The sequence below is a fragment of the Salmo salar genome, chromosome 02 (assembly GCF_965601325.2).
Source record: "Salmo salar chromosome 02, fSalSal1, whole genome shotgun sequence".
In the NCBI taxonomy this organism is placed as follows: domain Eukaryota; kingdom Metazoa; phylum Chordata; class Actinopteri; order Salmoniformes; family Salmonidae; genus Salmo; species Salmo salar.
Window position 1 is genome coordinate 67083935 of NC_138292.1, and position 21090 is coordinate 67105024.

Here is a 21090-nt window from a genome sequence, read left to right on the forward strand (position 1 = left end):
CACACACACACACACACACACACACACACACACACACACACACACACACACACACACACACACACACGTCATCAGGATGAAGAGGGAGTGTGAGTAAAAGAAAAATAAAGACATTGGACTAGTTCAAGAGAGAAAGACATTGGACTAGTTCAAGAGAGAAAGACAGATGGAGAGAGATGGAGGGAGTGCAAATAAGAATAGTAAAAAGAGAGAAAGACTGAAACATGATCAAATAAAAGGTTGGAACACAGGAAAGTGTGAATGAATGAATTAATTAATTAATGATGTGAATGAATGATGGAATAAATTAATGAATAATGGAATAAATTAACAAATTAATAAATAATTGAATGATGGAATAAATGAACAAATCAATAAATAATTGAATGAATGATGGAATAAATGAATGAATAATTGAATGAATGACGGAATAAATGAACAAATTTATAAATAATTGAATGAATGATGGAATAAATTAATGAATAATAGAATGAATGATGGAATAAATGAACAAATGTATAAATAATTGAATGAATGATGGAATAAATGAATGAATGAATGAATGGTGGAATAAATGAATGATGGAATGAATGAATGTCACGTCCTGGCCAGTATAAGGGTTAATTGTTATTGTAGTTTGGTCAGGACGTGGCAGAGGGTATTTGTTTTATGTGGTTCAGGGTGGTGTGTTAGTTAGGAGGGCGTTTGATTTATTATTTCCGGATTTTGAGTTATGGTCTATGTTTATGTATTTCTATGTGTAGTCTAGTGAGTGTGTTTCTATGTTGAGTTAATAGGGGTGGACTTCCAATTGAAGGCAGCTGTGTGGTGTTGCCTTTGATTGGAAGTCCTATATTAGTTGGGTGTGTTTGTCTTGTATTTGTGGGAGATTGTTTTTGCATTGCGTGTTTTTGTGAGCCTGCAGAACTGTCATTGGTCGTGCTTATTGTTTTCTTGTTTTTCATGTTCAACGTATCTTTAATAAATTAAGAAAATGAACACCAACTCTGCTGCATATTGGTCCACCTTTTCAGACGACGATTTCGCTATATCGTCCTCCGACGAAGAAAGCCGTGACAATGAATGAATGAATGAATGATGGAATCAATAAAAGAATGAATGATGAAATGAATAAGTGAATGATGAAATGGATGAATAAATTCATGATTGAATTAATAAATTAATAAATGATAGAACATGAATGAATCAATGAATAAATGAATGAGAGCGTATGAATGAGACAAGATCGGAAGAGAGTGCCACACCTATATCTTTGTCAGTCTGTCGGGGTGTGTATATGTGAGCGTATGTATGTAAGCGGGGTGTGTGTGAGCGGAATGTGTATATGTGAGCGGAATGTGTATATGTGAGCGGGGTGTGTATATGTGAGCGTATGTGTGCAAGCGGAGTGTGTGTGACATTCCACATGTACACCCTAACTCTGTCTACACCACAGCCAAGACCATTCCTCTCCCTTTTAATCCAAACAGAACGGAAACACACCCACACACTACAGGTGTCCAATATTACACAACAACCACTGGACAGTGGGGACTTGACCTATAGACCAGTATAAGATGAATGGAACAGTGGTGAAATCATACACTGGTGTAAGAACTTGACCTATAGACCAGTATAGGCTGAATGGAACAGTGGCGAAATCATACACTGGGGTCAGAACTTGACCTATAGACCAGTATAGGCTGAATGGAACAGTGGTGAAATCATACACTGGGGTCAGAACTTGACCTATAGACCAGTATAGGCTGAATTGAACAGTGGTGAAATCATACACTGGGGTCAGAACTTGACCTATAGACCAGTATAGGCTGAATGGAACAGTGGTGAAATCATACACTGGGGTCAGAACTTGACCTATAGACCAGTATAGGCTGAATGGAACAGTGGTGGAATCATACCACTGGAGGTTGGTGGCACCTTAATTGGGGAAAACCGGCTTGTGGTAATGGCTGGAGTGGAATAAGTGAAATGGTTTCCATGTGTTTGATGCCATTCCATTCGCTCTGGTCCAGCCATTATTATGAGCCATTTGTATTGGTATTTATTAGGGATCCCCATTAGCTGTTGCCAAGGCAGCAGATACTCTTCCTGGGGTCCAAACACATTAAGGAACTTACATTACATATAAAACAATACATCATATAACAATATTACACCACTACACATCTACAATACACAATGTATAATACCACCATACTACATATCTACAATACACAATGTATAATACCACCATATAACAATATTACACCACTACATATCTAAAATACAAAATGTATAATACCACCATACAACAATATTACACCACTACATATCTACAATACACAATGTATAATACCACAATATTACACCACTTCATATCTACAATACACAATGTATAATACCACCATACTACATATCTACAATACACAATGTATAATACCACCATATTACACCACTACACATCTACAATACACAATGTATAATACCACAATATTACACCACTACACATCTACAATACAAAATGTATAATACCACCATACTACATATCTACAATACACAATGTATAATACCACCATATTACACCACTACACATCTACAATACACAATGTATAATACCACAATATTACACCACTACACATCTACAATACAAAATGTATAATACCACCATACTACATATCTACAATACACAATGTATAATACCACAATATTACACCACTACACATCTACAATACAAATTGTATAATACCACCATATAACAATATTACACCACTACATATCTACAATACACAATGTATAATACCACCATACAACAATATTACACCACTACACATCTACAATCCACAATGTATAATCCACCATAACAATATTACACCACTACATATCTACAATACACAATGTATAATACCACAATATTACACCACTACATATCTACAATACACAATGTATAATACCACCATACAACAATATTACACCACTACATATCTACAATACACAATGTATAATACCACCATATAACAATATTACACCACTACACATCTACAATACACAATGTATAATACCACCATACAACAATATTACACCACTACATATCTACAATACACAATGTATAATACCACAATACACCACTACATACTCTCACAATGTATAATACCAACATACAACAATATTACACCACTACATATCTACAATACACAATGTATAATACCACCATAACAATATTACACCACTACATATCTACAATACACAATGTATAATACCACAATATTACACCACTACACATCTACAATACACAATGTATAATACAACAATATTACACCACTACACATCTACAATACACAATGTATAATACCACCACACACCAATATTACACCACTACATATCTACAATACACAATGTATAATACCACCATATAACAATATTACAATGTACGTGTGTGTAGAGTGTGTGTGCTCGCGCTTGTGTGCGTATGCGTGTGTCTGTACCTTTGCGTGTGTCTTCACAGTCCCCGCTGTTCCATAAGGTGTATTTTTACCTGCTTTTTAAATCTGATTCTACTGTTTGCATCTGTTACCTGATGTGGAATATAGTTCCATGTAGTCATGGCTCTATGTAGTACTGTGTGCCTCCCATTGTCTGTTCTGGACTTGGGGATTGTGAAGAGACCTCTGGTGGCATGTCTTGTGGGGTATGTGTGGGTGTCCGAGCTGTGTGCTATTAGTTTATACAAACACCTCGGTACGTTCAGCTTGTCAACAATTCTTACAAAAACAAGCAGTGATGATGTCAAATCTCTCCTCCACTTTGAGCCATGAGAGATTGACATGCATATCATTAACAAAAGGCGTTCTCCCCTCAGCAGCCTCCTGTGAATCATACACTTTTACTGCTCTGCAGTGGAGAGCAAGGGTCACAATGACTTAGACACTCCATGAGGTTATTACTATTCATTCATATATTGTATAAGTCACATACAATACATTGACAAGAGCTATGACTTTTCTATATATACTACATTACATTCCATTCATTTTCTATTATGGTAAGTATTTTTGAGAACCAAAGTTTTGACATTTCTTCACTGTATTGCATTCCAGCAGCGGGAATATAAAGATAGTGGGTTTTAGAAAGAATCCTGGAGCGTCCTGCTCCGAACTTCACCACTTCCTGTCACGTGACACCTGACCCTTGACCTCTCGGCAGCTTAGACCCAAATGATCAAAATCATCTACAGCGACCTTCGGGGTCACACGGTCCGCTCTGGTCCCAGACGCAGCCAATGAAATGTGTGTGTGGAAATGTGTGTGCATGTGTGTGTGAAACGTACACCCAACGTTTAGTAAATATATAGCCAACAACAAAATCTAACTAAAGTATAAATGTAACTAAAGTATACCAACAATATCTGTATCTCTCTCTCTCCTTGAGAACTAGGTCTGTGTGGTTTCAGATGCATCCATATTAGGACACAGTGATGGAGCGGAGGATGAGGCCGCCCCATCTCCCTCCCTCCCTCCTCCTTCTCTCCTTCCTCTCGTGGGCCTCGCTCAGTTGTGGGCCATATTATAGGGCAAATACAGTCCTGGGAGCCACGCTCCCGCTCTCCCTCTGTTCATCCCTCCTTTCTTCTTTCCCTCTCCCTCTTTATCTGTCCTTCTCCCCCCCCTCTCTCTCCCCATTTGTCCCCCTCTGTCCATCCATCCCGCCCCTCTCCCTCTTATTCCGCCTTTCTCTCCCCCTCTCCCTCTCTCTCTCTTTCACTAACAGGAGCTGTCAGTAGGGAGATCCAGAGAGTGTTGGAGGGGATGTTTAGAGTGATGTTGCATCACATTGACCTACACACTGTCCCTCACTACACAGACACACACCAGTGTGCCCCTTGTATTCATTTAGCAGCAGTGGCCCACCACTAATCAATTGTTGCCACCACTCCAAAAAATATGATGTAAAAATATTTTTCAATATAGATTTCTACAGATACGCCCTTTGAAATGGGTAGTGCAAGATTTTGGCACACATAGTCAGATGAAATCCTGGATACCATTTTATGTCTCTGCATGCATTTTGAAGGAAGTTTCTATCTAGCGTTAGCTCAATGACTGGATGTCTATGGGAACAGCTAGCATGTCATTGCGCTAACACTACCCTTGCCACCACTGCTGAAAAAAAGGGGAAAAAAGACAAACAGATGCACACAAGCATGAAAACACACACTCACACTCTCTCCTTCTCAAACACACGCATGTACACACACTCCTCACTTACCATGACCCAAGGGACAGAACAACAAAATGCAGAGTGACTGTTGTTGCAGGCTTTGGTTTTCTAACTGACTGTATTCATTTCAGACACTATCCCTCTATGTCATTCATCAGTAACCCTAGGACTCATCATATAGCTTTTCACTCAAACATAGGTGGCAGGAAAGTCCTGGATGGCATCTTTCATTGGTGTATGTGTGTTGTCTTACTGAATGTTCCTCCCCCTCTCATGATTCACCCTTTTCATGTTGCCACACACACACACACACACACACACACACACACACACACACACTCCCCCACTCCTAGCTGGACTGTGGGAAATCTTTTGGAAAGAGGTTGTGGCTACAGGCTCTGTTTCTTTTCTCTCTTCCTCTCTATCCCTCTCTCTTTCTTCGCTCTCTCTTCGCTCGCTCTCTCCCTCCCTCCAGCAGTAAACCTTTAAGTCAACAAACTATCATTTCTAGGCCACTAGGAGACAGAGAACTAGAGAGCTTGTTTATGACACCATGATAACTTGAATTTAGTGACAACAATAACAATATATTGACTTTGAAATCTCTATAACAACATCAGGTACTGCGACAAACGCTGTAGATACTTCATTTGGAGCCACAATGAAGCATCTAAATGTGTGTGTGTGTCTGTATTCATTGATCAGATCACACCAACACACACACACACTCCAGCCCTATAAATCTGTGCTAGTGATGCTCATAGTTTTTTAAGCAGCTCCTGGGCCGTGCTCTGCATGTTTTATTTACACCAACCATTTAACACACACTCTACCCCAGACACACACACACACACACACACACACAGCAGTGCCAGAGATAACCAACTGCTCCTCACTCACACATTCAATTGTCCCACAGCAAATGCTTTAAACAGCTGCTAGAGCAACACACACACTCCACTTCTCTCAGCATTTGATACAATCTGCTTTTCTCCTCTGATAGGGGTGTCTAGCCTGTAGAGAATGAGTCTGACCTTTTCAGGCCTATACCCTGCCCGCAGCGACAGACAGACAGACAGACAGACAGACTCTCATAGAGGTAGACACACAACACTTTGCCCTCTCCTCCTCCTCCCCTCACCCGTATGAGCAAAACATTTTAGTGGTTCGAGTTAATTTCCTGCAATTCTCCTCATTTTGCCATTGGACGTAGAGCAATGTTGTAGTTTTAAAGCAAGTTTGCTGCAATTCTCCTCATTTTGCCATTGGACGTAGAGCAATGTTGTAGTTTTAAAGCAAGTTTGCTGCAATTCTCCTCATTTTGCCATTGGACGTAGAGCAATGTTGTAGTTTTAAAGCAAGTTTGCTGCAATTCTACTCATTTTGCCATTGGACGTAGAGCAATGTTGTAGTTTTAAAGCAAGTTTGCTGCAATTCTCCTCATTTTGCCATTGGACGTAGAGAAAAATATGATAACAGTGACCCCTGGTTGGTAATGCAACCATGATTTAGAAAAAAAATCTCAAAATTGCACCTTGTGTATTCTACTATTCTAACTCTCAACAGTGAGTTGAGACCCCGGCTGAATAAAAATAATAATAATATATATAAAATAATATATAGTTTATTTTTTTGGTAATTGATACACAGGCCAGCCAGTTGCTCATCCATGTCCTATATGAACCACTCTACCCAGCTGGATCAACACACAGGGGGACCTTGTGCGCAGCAGGAAGTGACGTCACACGAAGCGACGGTGGAGACAAATAGCTTGGATAGAAACTGGAGTAGATAGTTCTTGGTTAGCATGTCTGTGCTTGTCTGCCGTCTCAATTAAGGACACATGATTCATCGTTTTATTAGGAAACTGGGCCAACCACTGATTTCATGGAATGGGTTTTATGTGGTGATATAATTCACACAATATTAATTGTCAACATAATCCCTTCAAAACATCTTTTGAAACAAGCCATATGACAGTCTATTGGATAGACAGAAAAAGTAGACACGCACGGCCAAACACCCAAACACACAGACCAATAGAACAGGGAATAGAGCGTAATTTCAGAAGCACCATGTTGTCTCTCTGCAGTGTGTGTGCTGTAGGGCTGGGATCTGATAGAACAGGGAATAGAGCGTAATTTCAGAAGCACCATGTTGTCTCTCTGCAGTGTGTGTGCTGTAGGGCTGGGATCTGATAGAACAGGGAATAGAGCGTAATTTCAGAAGCACCATGTTGTCTCTCTGCAGTGTGTGTGCTGTACGGCTGAGATCTGATAGAACAGGGAATAGAGTGTAATTTCAGAAGCACCATGTTGTCTCTCTGCAGTGTGTGTGCTGTAGGGCTGGGATCTGATAGAACAGGGAATAGAGTGTAATTTCAGAAGCACCATGTTGTCTCTCTGCAGTGTGTGTGCTGTAGGGCTGGGATCTGATAGAACAGGGAATAGAGTGTAATTTCAGAAGCACCATGTTGTCTCTCTGCAGTGTGTGTGCTGTAGGGCTGGGATCTGATAGAACAGGGAATAGAGTGTAATTTCAGAAGCACCATGTTGTCTCTCTGCAGTGTGTGTGCTGTACGGCTGAGATCTGATAGAACAGGGTTGGGCTCCAGTATCTCTACCGACACACACTCTGACCTGACTAGAATACTCCCTCTATTACCTAGGATGAAGAGACGGAGGGAGAGAGAGAGAGACAGAGAGAGAGAGAAAGAAAGAGAGTGAGAGAGATAGAGGATAGAGACACAGCTCCCATTAGTAGTATACTATTGACCTCCTACTGCGCTACACTAGTTCATTAGACCTCCTACTGCACTACACTAGTTCAGTATATAATTGATCTTCTACTGCGCTACACTAGTTCAGTATATTATTGACCTCCTACTGCGCTACACTAGTTCATTAGACCTCCTACTGCGCTACACTAGTTCATTAGACCTCCTACTGCGCTACACTAGTTCAGTATATAAGTTATCCCCTACTGCGCTACACTAGTTCAGTATATTATTGATCCCCCTACTGTGCTACACTAGTTGAGTATATTATTGACCTCCTACTGCGCTACACTAGTTGAGTATATTATTGATCCCCTACTGCGCTACACTAGTTCAGTATATTATTGATCTCGTACTGCGCTACACTAGTTGAGTATATTATTGACCTCCTACTGCGCTACACTAGTTGAGTATATTATTGACCTCGTACTGCACTACACTAGTTGAGTATATTATTGATCCCCCTACTGCGCTACACTAGTTCAGTATATTATTGATCCCCTTACTGCGCTACACTAGTTCAGTATATTATTGATCCTTCAGTATGTTAATGACCTCCTACTGCGCTACACTAGTTGAGTATATTATTGACCTCCTACTGCGCTACACTAGTTCAGTATATTATTGATCCCTACTGCGCTACACTAGTTCAGTGTGTTATTGACCTCCTACTGCGCTACACCAGTTAATTAGACCTCCTACTGTGCTACACTAGTTGAGTATATTATTGACATCCTACTGCGCTACACTAGTTCAGTATATTATTGACCTCGTACTGCGCTACACTAGTTCAGTATGTTATTGACCTTCTACTGCGCTACACTAGTTCAGTATATTATTGACCTCGTACTGCACTACACTAGTTCAGTATGTTATTGACCTTCTACTGCGCTACACTAGTTCATTAGACCTCCTACTGCGCTACACTAGTTCAGTATATAATTGATCCCTACTGCGCTACACTAGTTCAGTATATAATTGATCCCTACTGCGCTACACTAGTTCAGTGTGTTATTGACCTTCTACTGCGCTACACTAGTTCATTAGACCTCCTACTGCGCTACACTAGTTCAGTATATAATTGATCCCTACTGCGCTACACTAGTTCAGTATATTATTGATCCCCTACTGCGCTACACTAGTTCAGTATGTTATTGACCTCCTACTGCGCTACACTAGTTCATTAGACCTCCTACTGCGCTACACTAGTTCAGTATATTATTGATCCCTACTGCGCTACACTAGTTCAGTGTGTTATTGACCTCCTACTGCGCTACACCAGTTAATTAGACCTCCTACAGTGCTACACTAGTTGAGTATATTATTGACATCCTACTGCGCTACACTAGTTCAGTATATTATTGACCTCATACTGCACTACACTAGTTCAGTATATTATTGACATCCTACTGCGCTACACTAGTTCAGTATATTATTGACCTCGTACTGCACTACACTAGTTCAGTATATTATTGACCTCCTACTGCGCTACACTAGTTCAGTATGTTATTGACTTCCTACTGCGCTACACCAGTTAATTCGACATCCTACTGCACTACACTAGTTCAGTATATTATTTGCCTCCTACTTTGCTACACTAGTTCAGTATATTATTGACCTACTGCTGTGCTACACCAGTTGAGAATATGATTGAATTCCTACTGTGCTGCACTAGTTCATTAGTAGTATATTATTGACCTCCCACTGCACTACACCACTTCAATATACAGTTGAAGTCGGAAGTTTACATACACTTAGGTTGGAGTCATTAAAACTCGTTTTTCAACCACTCCACAAAATTCTTGTTAACAAACTATAGTTTTGGCAAATCGGTTAGGACATCTATTTTGTACGACACAAGTAATTTTTCCAACAATTGTTTACAGACATATTATTTCACTTATAATTCACTGTATGTATCACAATTCCAGTGGGTCAGAAGTTTCCATACACTAAGTTGACTGTGCCTTTAAACAGCTTGGAAAATTCCAGAAAATTATGTCATGGCTTTAGAAGCTTCTGATAGGCTAATTGACACAATTAGAGTCAATTGGAGGTGTACCTGTGGATGTATTTCAATGCCTACCTTCAAACTCAGTGCCTCTTTACTTGACATCATGGGAAAATCAAACGTGAACGTACTTTGGTGAGAAAAGTGCAAATCAATCCCAGAACAAGAGCAAAGGACCTGGTGAAGATGCTGGAGGAAACAGGTACAAAAGTATCTATATCCACAGTAAAACGAGTCCTATATCGACATAACCTGAAAGGCCGCTCAGCAAGGAAGAAGCCACTGCTCCAAAACCGCCATAAAAAAGCCAGACTACGCTTTGCAACTGCACATGGGGACAAAGATCGTACTTTTTGGGGAAATGTCCTCTGGTCTGATGAAACAAAAATAGAACTGTTTGGCCATAATGACCATTGTTATGTTTGGAGGAAAAAGGGTATGCTTGTAAGCCGAAGAACACCATCCCAACCGTGAAGCACGGGGGTGGCAGCATCATGTTGTGGGGGTGCTTTGCTGCAGGAGGGACTGGTGCACTTCACAAAATAGATGGCATCATGAGGAGGAACATTATGTGGATATATTGAAGCAACATCTCAAGACATCAGTCAGGAAGTTAAAGCTTGGTCGCAAATGGGTCTTCCAAATGGACAATGACCCCAAGCATACTTCCAAAGTTGTGGCAAAATGGCTTAAGGACAACAAAGTCAAGGTATTCGAGTGGCCATCACAAAGCCCTGACCTCAATCCCATAGCAAATTTGTGGGCAGAACTGAAAAAGCGTGTGCAAGCAAGGAGGCCTACAAACCTGACTCAGTAACACCAGCTCTGTCAGGAGGAATGGGCCAAAATTCACCCAACTTATTGTGGGAAGCTTGTGGAAGGCTACCTGAAGCGTTTGACCCAAGGCAAACAATTTAAAGGCAATGCTACCAAATACTAATTGAGTGTATGTAAACTTCTGACGAATGTGATGAAAGAAATAAAAACTGAAATAAATCATTATCTCTACTATTATTCTGACATTTCACATTCTTAAAATAAAGTGGTGATCCTTACTGACCTAAGACAGGGAATTTTTACTAGGATTAAATGTCAGGAATTGTGAAAAACTGAGTTTAAATGTATTTGGCTAAGGTGTATGTAAACTTCTGACTTCAACTGCATTATTGACCTACTGTGCTACACTAGTTCATTAGTAGTATATTATTGACCTCCTACTGCACAACACTAGTTCAGTATATTATTGACCTCCTACTGCACTACACTAGTTCAATATATTATTGGCCTCCTACTGCGCTACACTAGTTCATTAGTAGTATATTGTTGACATACTACTGCGCTACACTAGTTCATTAGTAGTATATTGTTGACATACTACTGCGCTACACTAGTTCATTAGCTGGAGTGTGTCATGGTTTAATTAAGACTAAGTAGCCTATCTACTGCCACCCACACGACTGACAGACATATCATAGCTACAATCAGGCTAGAACAATATTCTAGCCCTGAAATATGCTAAAGCTAGCTACAGGTAACTTATCGCCATCAATACTCTAGCCCTGAAATAAGCTAACCTAGCTACAGGTAACTTATCCCCATCAAAACTCTAGCCCTGAAATAAGCTAAGCTATCTACAGGTAACTTATCCCCATCAAAACTCAAGCCCTGAAATAAGCTAAAGCTAGCTACAGGTAACTTATCCCCATGTACTAGTAAATGACTATCTTCCTACAGCTGTAGTTAAGCTACTCTATGAGTGGATCCCAAATGGCACCCTATTCCCTACTTAGTATACTACTTTTACGGGTTCTGGCCAAAAGTATTGCACTATATAGGGAAAAAGGTGCCAACGGCGTTGTGGAGGGTTGGTCGGTATCCAGATTTTCATATCGTCTTACCGTCCTTCTCTCGTCCCAGGATTTACAGTATTACTGGCTTGGTACACAAGGGGGCACCCAAAAAAACTATTACCAGAATGCTAACAAAATTACCATAAGTAATAGTGAATTTTCATGGAGGTTGCTAGCTAAATATGCTAACGAGCGCAAACGAAAATAAACAAATTGCAAAGACAGGAAATCCAGCTCATGCCATTTTTGGTGAGTTTGGACATTTACAAGCAAATATGAACGAGAGACGTTGTGCAAATGAACAAAGTTTTGACACATTCTTGTCTGAAGGAAGAACATTATTTTGTACACGCTGTGTCTGTGTGGAGTCTGGAGTCGCTAGGGCAACGGGCCTGCCTGCTCTGCTTGGAGAAGAGGGGGGAGTAGCAGACGGGCCCAGAATGAGGAGAAAAAATGCAAGGAAATCAAACTGCAGTGGCAGCTGTAGAGATAACTCATCCAAAGGGATTTGACTTCTCAAACACGGCAGAAAGCTACCACAATATAATGCCCCTTCACCTTATTAATTCAGACACTTACTTAGATAACTAGCAAGTTAAACTTAGGAGTTGCATTAACGCAGAATTCATACTTTTTCACTCAGGAAAAAAAGATAAAACGCATTAGAAATATCTTGCTGCATTTAAAAAAGGTAATACTGGGTATCCCGGGATGAGTTTGCAGATGCAAACATGCAAATAAGGCAATTGAATGCACACACACACACACACAAACATACGAAACACACTCATTCCTAACCCCATTTCCCTGAGTAACAGCACACCACAACAGGAGTGCAAAAAGCCTGAACACAGCATATCTATCCATGGCCATTCCGACACTAGGGGGGTGTGTGTGTGTGTGTGTGTGTGTGTGTGTGTGTGTGTGTGGTGTGTGTGTGTGTGTGTGTGTGTGTGTGTGGAGCCCAGAGCTCAACAAGAACAAACCCTGGGCACAAAATGCAAGCCTCACCACCTGGGCTGAAATAGGAGAGATGGCAGATTCAAACATACACACACACACAGACACACACACACACACACAGAGTTGCACACACACACACAAATAGCAGTGCCGGGGCACAGAGAGGCTATCACTGCTAGTAAAGCTATATGAGAAAACCATGAGTCATTGCAATAAACTGGACTGGTGTTGCGTAAGGGCTGTGTGTGTGTGTGTGTGTGTGTGTGTGTGTGTGTGTGGGCGGGGGAGGTTGAATGACAGGTGAATCGCTGAGTGGATGAGACGGGTAACACTAGGGGTGTAACGGTACACGTATTTGTACCAAACCGTTCGGTATGGGGACCTCGGTTCGGTCCATACTGTGAAACCAAATGACTACATAAAAAAATATACAGTGCCATCGGAAAGTATTCAGACCCCTTGACTTTTTGCACATTTTGTTAGGTTACAGACCTATTCAAAAATGCATTAAATAGTTTAATCTACACACACTACCCCATAATGACAAAACAAAACAGTTTTTTAGACATTTTTGCTCATTTATTTAAAAAAAATCTAAACAGAAATATCACATTTGCATAAGTATTCAGACCCTTTACTCAGTATTTTGTTGAAGCACCTTTGGCAGCAATTACAGCCTTGAGTCTTCTTGAGTATGACGCTACAAGCTTGGCACACCTGTATTTGGGGAGTTTCTCCAATTCTTCTCAAGCTCTGTCAGGTTAGATGGGGAGCGTTGCTGCACAGCTTTTTTCAGATCTCTCCAGAGATGTTCGATCGGGTTCAAGTCCGGGCCCTGGCTGGGCCACTCAAGGACATTCACAGACTTGTCCCGAAGCCACTCCTGCGTAGTCTTGGCTGTTTGCTTAGGGTCATTGTTCTGTTGGAAGATTAACTTTTCACTTTGGATCAGGTTTTCAACAAGGATCTCTTTGTACTTTGCTTAGTTCATCTTTGCCTCGATCCTGACTAGTCTCCCAGTCCCTGCCGCTTAAAAACATCCCCACAGCATGATGCTGCCACCACCATGCTTCACCGTAGGGATGGTGTCAGGTTTCCTCCAAACGTGATGCTTGGCATCCAGGCCATAGAGTTCAATCTTGGTTTCATCAGACCAGAGAATCTTGTTTCTCCTCGTCTGAGAGTCTTTAGGTGCCTTTTGGCAAACTCCAAGCAGGCTGTCATGTGCCTCTTACTGAGAAGTGGCTTCTGTCTGGCCACTCTACCATAAAGGCCTGATTGGTGGAGTGCTGAAAAGATGGTTGTCCTTCTGGAAGGTTCTCCCATCTCCACAGTGGAACTTTGGAGCTCTGTCAGAGTGACCATCGGGTTCTTGGTCACCTCCCTGACCAAAGCTCTTCTCCCCAGATTGCTCAGTTTGGCTGGGCGGCCAGCTCCAGGAAGAGTCTAGGTAGTTCCAAACTTCTTCCATTTAAGAATGACGGAGGCCACTGTGTTCTTGGGGACCTTCAATGCTTCAGACATTTTTTGGTACCCTTCCCCAGATCTGACCCTCGACACAATCCTGTCTCAGAGCTCTACGGACAATTCCTTTGACCTCATGGCTTGGTTTTGCTCTGACATGCCCTGTCAACTGTGGGACCTTATATAGACAGGTGTGTGCCTTTTCAAATCATGTCCAATCTATTGAATTTACCACAGGTGGAGTCAATCAAGTTGTAGAAACATCTCACGGATGATCAATGGAAACAGGATGCACCTGAGCTCAATTTCAAGTCTCATAGCAAAGGGTCGGAATACTTACGTAAATAAGGTATTTCTGTTTTTATTTTAATAAAATTGCAAAAATGTCATTATGGGGTATTGTGTGTAGATTGCTGAGGAAAAATAAATATTTAATCAATTTTAGAATAAGGTTTGAATACTTTTAACGGAATAGCCTAAATTGTTTTTTCAGCTCCGATTTACTCAAGAGACCTACAACGCAGTATAGACCTGTCTTTGAGTAAATCGGAGCTGAAAAAACATTTTAGGCTATTCCGTTAAAACAACTGGAGCCTATGCGCACATTGTAATCAAAATTAGAATCTTAATTGGTGCATTTCAAACTGTCCTTTTGTGAGGCGCAGTCAGGAACTAGTTCTGCACAATGGCAAGTGGTGGGGTGGATATTCCAGAAATGGAGGATCCTCCGTCATCGTTTAAATCTCCAGTTTGGGGACATTTTGGCTTCCCAGTAGATTACAACGACGAGGGACAGAGAGAGTATGTCGCCACACACCTCGAACATGTTGACACATTTACGCCGACATCACCCAAGTATTCCTACCACTGGAGCAAGACGGAAACGCAATCTGCATTCAAGCCGACCTCGGCAGCTGATTCTGACCCTGGCCAAAGAAATGACAAGAGCGATAGGCATGTTTATAGTAGAGGTCGACCGATTATGATTTATCAACGCCGATACCGATACCGCTTATTGGAGGACCAAAAAGCCGATGCCGATTAATCGGCCGATTTTTGTATTTATTTTTTTGTAATAATGACAATTACAACAATACTGAATGAACACTTATTTTAACATAATACATAAATAAATCAATTTAGCCTCAAATAAATAATGAAACATGTTCAATTTGGTTTAAATAATGCAAAAACAAAGTGTTGGAGAAGAAAGTAAAAGTGCAATATGTGCCATGTAAGAAAGCTAACGTTTAAGTTCCTTGCTCAGAACATGAGAACATATGAAAGTTGGTGGTTCCTTTTAACATGAGTCTTCAATATTCCCAGGTAAGAAGTTTTAGGTTGTAGTTATTATAGGAATTATAGGACTATTTCTCTCTATACGATTTGTATTTCATATACCTTTGACTATTGGATGTTCTTATAGGCACTTTAGTATTGCCAGTGTAATAGTATAGGTTCCGTCCCTCTCCTCGCTCCTACCTGGGCTTGAACCAGGCACACATCGACAACAGCCACCCTCGAAGCAGCGTTACCCATGCAGAGCAAGTGATGTTTGAAACACTATTAGCGCGCACCCCGCTAACTAGCTAGCCATTTCACATGGGTTACACCAGCCTAATCTAGGGAGTTGATAGGCTTGAAGTCATAAACAGCACAATGCTTGAAGCATTGCGAAGAGCTGCTGGCAAAACGCACGAAAGTGCTGTTTGAATGAATGCTTACGAGCCTGCTGCTGCCTACCACCGCTCAGTCAGACTGCTCTATCAAATCATAGACTTAATTATAATATAATAACACACAGAAACACGAGCCTTAGGTCATTAATATGGTCGAATCCGGAAACTATCACGTTTATTCTTTCAGTGAAATACGGAACCGTTCCGTATTTTATCTAACGGGTGGCATCCATAAGTCTAAATATTCCTGTTACATTGCACAACCTTCAATGTTATGTCATAATTACGTACATTTCTGGCAAATTAGTTCGCAACGAACCAGGCAGCCCAAACTGTTGCATATACCGACTCTGCGTGCAATGAACGCAAGAGAAGTGACACAATTTCACCTGGTTAATATTGCCTGCTAACCTGGATTTATTTTAGCTAAATATGCAGGTTTAAAAATATATACTTCTGTGTATTGATTTTAAGAAAGGCATTGATGTTTATGGTTAGGTACACGTTGGAGCAACGTGTACCTAAGCGATTATATGCAACACAGGACAGGCTAGATAAACTAGTAATATCATCAACCATGTGTAGTTAACTAGTGATTATGATTGATTGATTGTTTTTTATAAGATAAGTTTAATGCTAGCTAGCAACTTACCTTGGCTTCTTACTGCATTTGTGTAACAGGCAGGCTCCTCGTGGAGTGCAATGTAAAGCAGGTGGTTAGAGCGTTGGACTAGTTAACCGTAAGGTTGCAAGATTGAATCCCCAAGCTGACAAGGTAAAAATCTGTCGTTCTGCCCCTGAACAAGGCAGTTAACCCACCGTTCCTAGGCCGTCACTGAAAATAAGAATGTGTTCTTAACTGACTAGTCTAGTTAAAGACAGGACAGAGGGAGGGAGGTGGCAATGTGGGAGAGAGAGCGAGGAGAGTGAGGGAGAGAGAGAGAGGGATGGATGGAGGGAGGGGGGTGTAGAGGGAGAGAGAGATCAGGACAACGGTTTCTTTATGAAAAAGAGGCAGCATTCTCTCTGTCTCCTGCAATCAATCTACCTATTTCTATAGTCTTTACCTGACTGACAACTATTATTTACCCTCTCTCAGTCTCTACCTTTCTCTCTCTCTCTCACCTTCTTTCTGTCCTCACCCTGACCCGAGTCACTTCACTGTGTCCCCTTGTTGAACCTCCTGATCTCTCTCTCCATTTCTCTCTCTCCAGCACAACCCAAATTAGCCAATTCAGCTTAAGCTTGCTTATATAGAGCGGTTACTACCTATTTGCTGAAATGGGTGCGCGAGGGCAAATTCATAATGTGGCTCAAGCACCTTCACAAGGTGCTGAAACCCCCTATTCTTCTCAACTAGGAAAATGGGCGCATATCCACCACTATAAACTAGAGGTCGACCGATTAATCAGAATGGCCGATTAATTAGGGCCGATTTCAAGTTTTCATAACAATCGGAAATCAGTATTTTTGTACGCCGATTTGGCAGATTTTTTTTATACACACCTTTAATTAACTAGGCTCTGATGGGGCTGTTAGAGACATGTGTATTATATGCTGAAAGACACTCACTGTGTGTTTAAGGTTATACACACACACAGAGAGACACACACCCTCTATGTGAGGTGACATTATAGCTGACAATAGAGTACCAGCTCCTATTCAGATGAGACCTCAGACAGGAATACCCTGCTGTACAGCTGTAAAGACAGTTCCCCTGTTGATGATGTACCCATCCACAGGTCAAGCTGGACAGGACACACACACCTGTATGCCTGGAAAGAGATCCCTTGTCAGATAATACAAAAGGGAAGCGGAGGAAGCAGAGAACACCTCTACTGAAACACTTAACTCTTTATTTTTATTTATTTTTCCTCTCTCTTCTCCTGCCTCCTCTCTTCTCCTGCCCTCCTCTCTTCTCCTGCCCTCTCCCTCCACTTTTCTACCCTACTCAGCACTGAAGTGCCTGCCCTCTCCATCTTATCAGTTCCTATCTGCAGCTCAAACATGCTCTGCCCACAATGCAACACCTGGGCACAAACACAGTAGCAGCCAAATATAAACTAGCAGCCTCGGGGGGTGTGTGTGTGTGTGTGTGTGTGTGTGTGTGTGTGTGTGTGTGTGTGTGTGTGTGTGTGTGTTAGCGCTAACTCATTTACTAACAAAACACTCACTGACTATTATGAGTTTTGAAATGATGACCCTGTATGATCCTGTATGACCCTGTATGACCCTGTATGACCCTGTGCAAACCTGCATGGTCCATATTCATAAAGCCTCAGAGTAGAAGTGCTGATCTAGGATCAGGTCCTCACTGTCCATGTCATCTTTTTCAAATATGATTTAAAAGGTAAAACTGATGGTGGATCAGCAGTCCTGCTCTGAGACGCTTCATGAATATGGCCGTGATGTGCTTTAGGTATTATATCATTACCCAATGGGATGAAAGCCACAGTCTGCAATATTTCCTGCTGTTCAATGTGACGTATGTGTATATTCAGTGAGCATACAGTCTACTACACACACGTTGTCTGTAAATGTGTAATAACTTGCTATATTCCTGAATATTTTTGTTCTTGTTTGAAGTGAGAGGTAAAAAACACATTTCCTAAGGAGATATAATAACCTAGAATAACCCATTTTCATTTACAGTTTTACTTACCAAGCAGCAGTTTTAGAAATGTTGGGATGTACATAACACGCTTCATTGTTACAATCAACTAAACAACATAGAATCAAAACACCCAGTTATTATGAGTAATCAAGGTAGAACCAAAATAGACCCCTTTCGGTGTTTACAAACATTGTGGCACAAGAGGGCGATGCACACAACTTGGTTGCAGAACACGGGTGAGTTCTCATAGACCGGAAGCAAAAAAAAGCCTCTATTTACATGTTGCTTATGAGCGCCTTCCACACTACTTTTGGATATAATTGGATTGTAGGACTTGTATGAATGTCCTGCTTATTAATATGAAGTTCGTGTCATCATCGCAAATCAACTGCATTATACTTTAAAAAAACGTCAATTTCACCCAGTAAAATGACTTATTGGCTAGCTTTGCTCACCGCCTACGTCAACGAGTGTTAGCATTCTAGCTAACAACTGCTGTGTCCAAAATAGGTATTTTGCAAAGATCACAACCAAATATAATCTTAGCGAATGTTCAAACACTATTCAAAACAACATTGGAAGTAATAATAACTATGGAAATATCTCAATCATGTTGAATGGGCACAGATGGCGATGGCCGGTGTTTCTGCATCCTGCCTGACATCAGTGTGTGTGTGTACTGAAAAGGGGGACACAGAACAAAATAAAATAAAAACTTACCCTTCAGTTTCTCCATCAGGCCCTGCGTCGCCCTCTCCAACACCCGCCCGTCCTCCTGCTGGTACCGATCATCCAGAAACCCGGCGGTGGCATCTGATAGGTGTACCTTCCCGGCGACGCCCAGTTGTTCCATGAGGTTAGCCAGGTTGACGTCGTTGGACCACACGTCGAACTTGAACCGCTTCATCCCCAGGATCCCACAGAGGACCGTGCCGGTGTGGACCCCCACCCTCATGTCCACCGTCTCACACGTCTCCTGGCAGAACTGCTCAATGGCCACGATCATACCTAGTTTCAGAGTAGAAGAAGAAGCAGAAGAATACTTTATTGACCCGTTTTCCTGGTAGTACACTGAAACTGCTTGGATCCCAATCACCCCTGAAACACAAACACACACAGGTCAGACAGAAAGTAGTGAGTACACATCCAATAACTAGTAACAGGTGCAGGGTACAAAAAGTCAACTGGCGAAAGAAAGATACTGTACCCACCCACACACTGCTGATTGCTCCCCTAGTTTTATTGGAAAACATTTTGACCCAAAGGTCAAGAAGACCAGTTTCAAAAGACCTTCAGATCAAAACTTTGCTCAAAAATGACAAAGACATGTGTGTCATTTCACTGAATGGGAGTCATTAGAAGCACATCTAAGGGGCCAGATTAGTTTATTCAGAGCATATAACAATAAACAGCACACTAAATGCTTATCGGAGCTATCTCAACTCATTCCAGATGTGGACAACAGATATGCCTCTACTCCAACTTGAACTCTACAAAGAGAGACTGCTACACCAATCGGAATTTGACAATCCACGAAACAAACAGAGCAGCTTCTGTTTAAGTCGACGCAGAGAGAAAGCTGGCAAGTTGTTAACTCACCAGCTTCAACCTGAAATCTGTGCTGCAGCTGATTTAACTTCTACCAATCCCAAAGAAATCAACAATCAATGTAAGCAATTCTACTCTGCTCTTTACTCGTCAGAGGCTCTTCCTGACACATATCGTATGCATGCATTTCTAGACAATCTGGACATCCCCTGTCTCAATTCAGATGAGCAAACTAACATGGATGCCTCAATAAGTGATGATGAAGCTTCTCTGGCAATCCAGTCCATGCAGAGTGGTAAAGCTCCTGGGCATGATGGCTTCCCTATTGGATTTTTATAAAGCATTCTCCTCTAAACTATCCCCTATCCTCAGCTCAATGTACAATGAAATCCTTTCTAGTCAGAAACTGCCCCAGACACTTACCCAGGCAACTATTTTGGTTTTGCTTAAAAAGGACAAGAATCCCCTAGACTGTGGCTCATACCGCTCTATATGCCTTTTGTGCTGCGATTATAAAATTCTCACTAAGGTCCTCTCGCGCCGTTTAGAGACAGTGATGCCTAATATAATTAACTCTGACTAAACCATATTTATCTCAGGAAGACAATCTTTCTATAATATACAGCCTGCTATTTAATGTTCTTCATTCTGCCCACTCAACTACAGCCAGAGGTCGTCAGCTCTCCTGATGCTGAGAAGGCTTTCGACCGGGTTGAGTGGGAATATCTATTTACAGTACTAGAGAGATTTGGGTTTGGCCCGTCAGTCCTTTCCTGGATTTAGATTTTGTACTCGTCCCCAGTGGCTTCTGTTCACACCAACAATGTTACCTCCAGCTACTTCCCTCTCCACAGGGAGGCCAAGCAGGGTTGCTGTTTATCCGCTTTCCTATTTGATATGGCTATTGAGCCTCTTGCTGTCACCCTACGCGGAGAGGAGGGGATTAAGGGGCGACATAACTCACAAGGTGT

The 21090-nt window shown here is 41.5% G+C and overlaps 1 protein-coding gene across 1 annotated transcript in view; it reads right to left on the reverse strand.

Moving 5' to 3' along the window:
• LOC106590466 (adenylate cyclase type 9) overlaps window positions 1–21090 on the reverse strand; it is a 108763-nt gene that overhangs the window by 80136 nt on the left and 7537 nt on the right. Inside the window, exon 5 of the mRNA XM_082966178.1 lies at window positions 19292–19579. Within this exon, the coding sequence (XP_082822304.1) occupies window positions 19292–19579 (288 nt within the window). The remainder of the gene's footprint in view (window positions 1–19291; window positions 19580–21090) is intronic.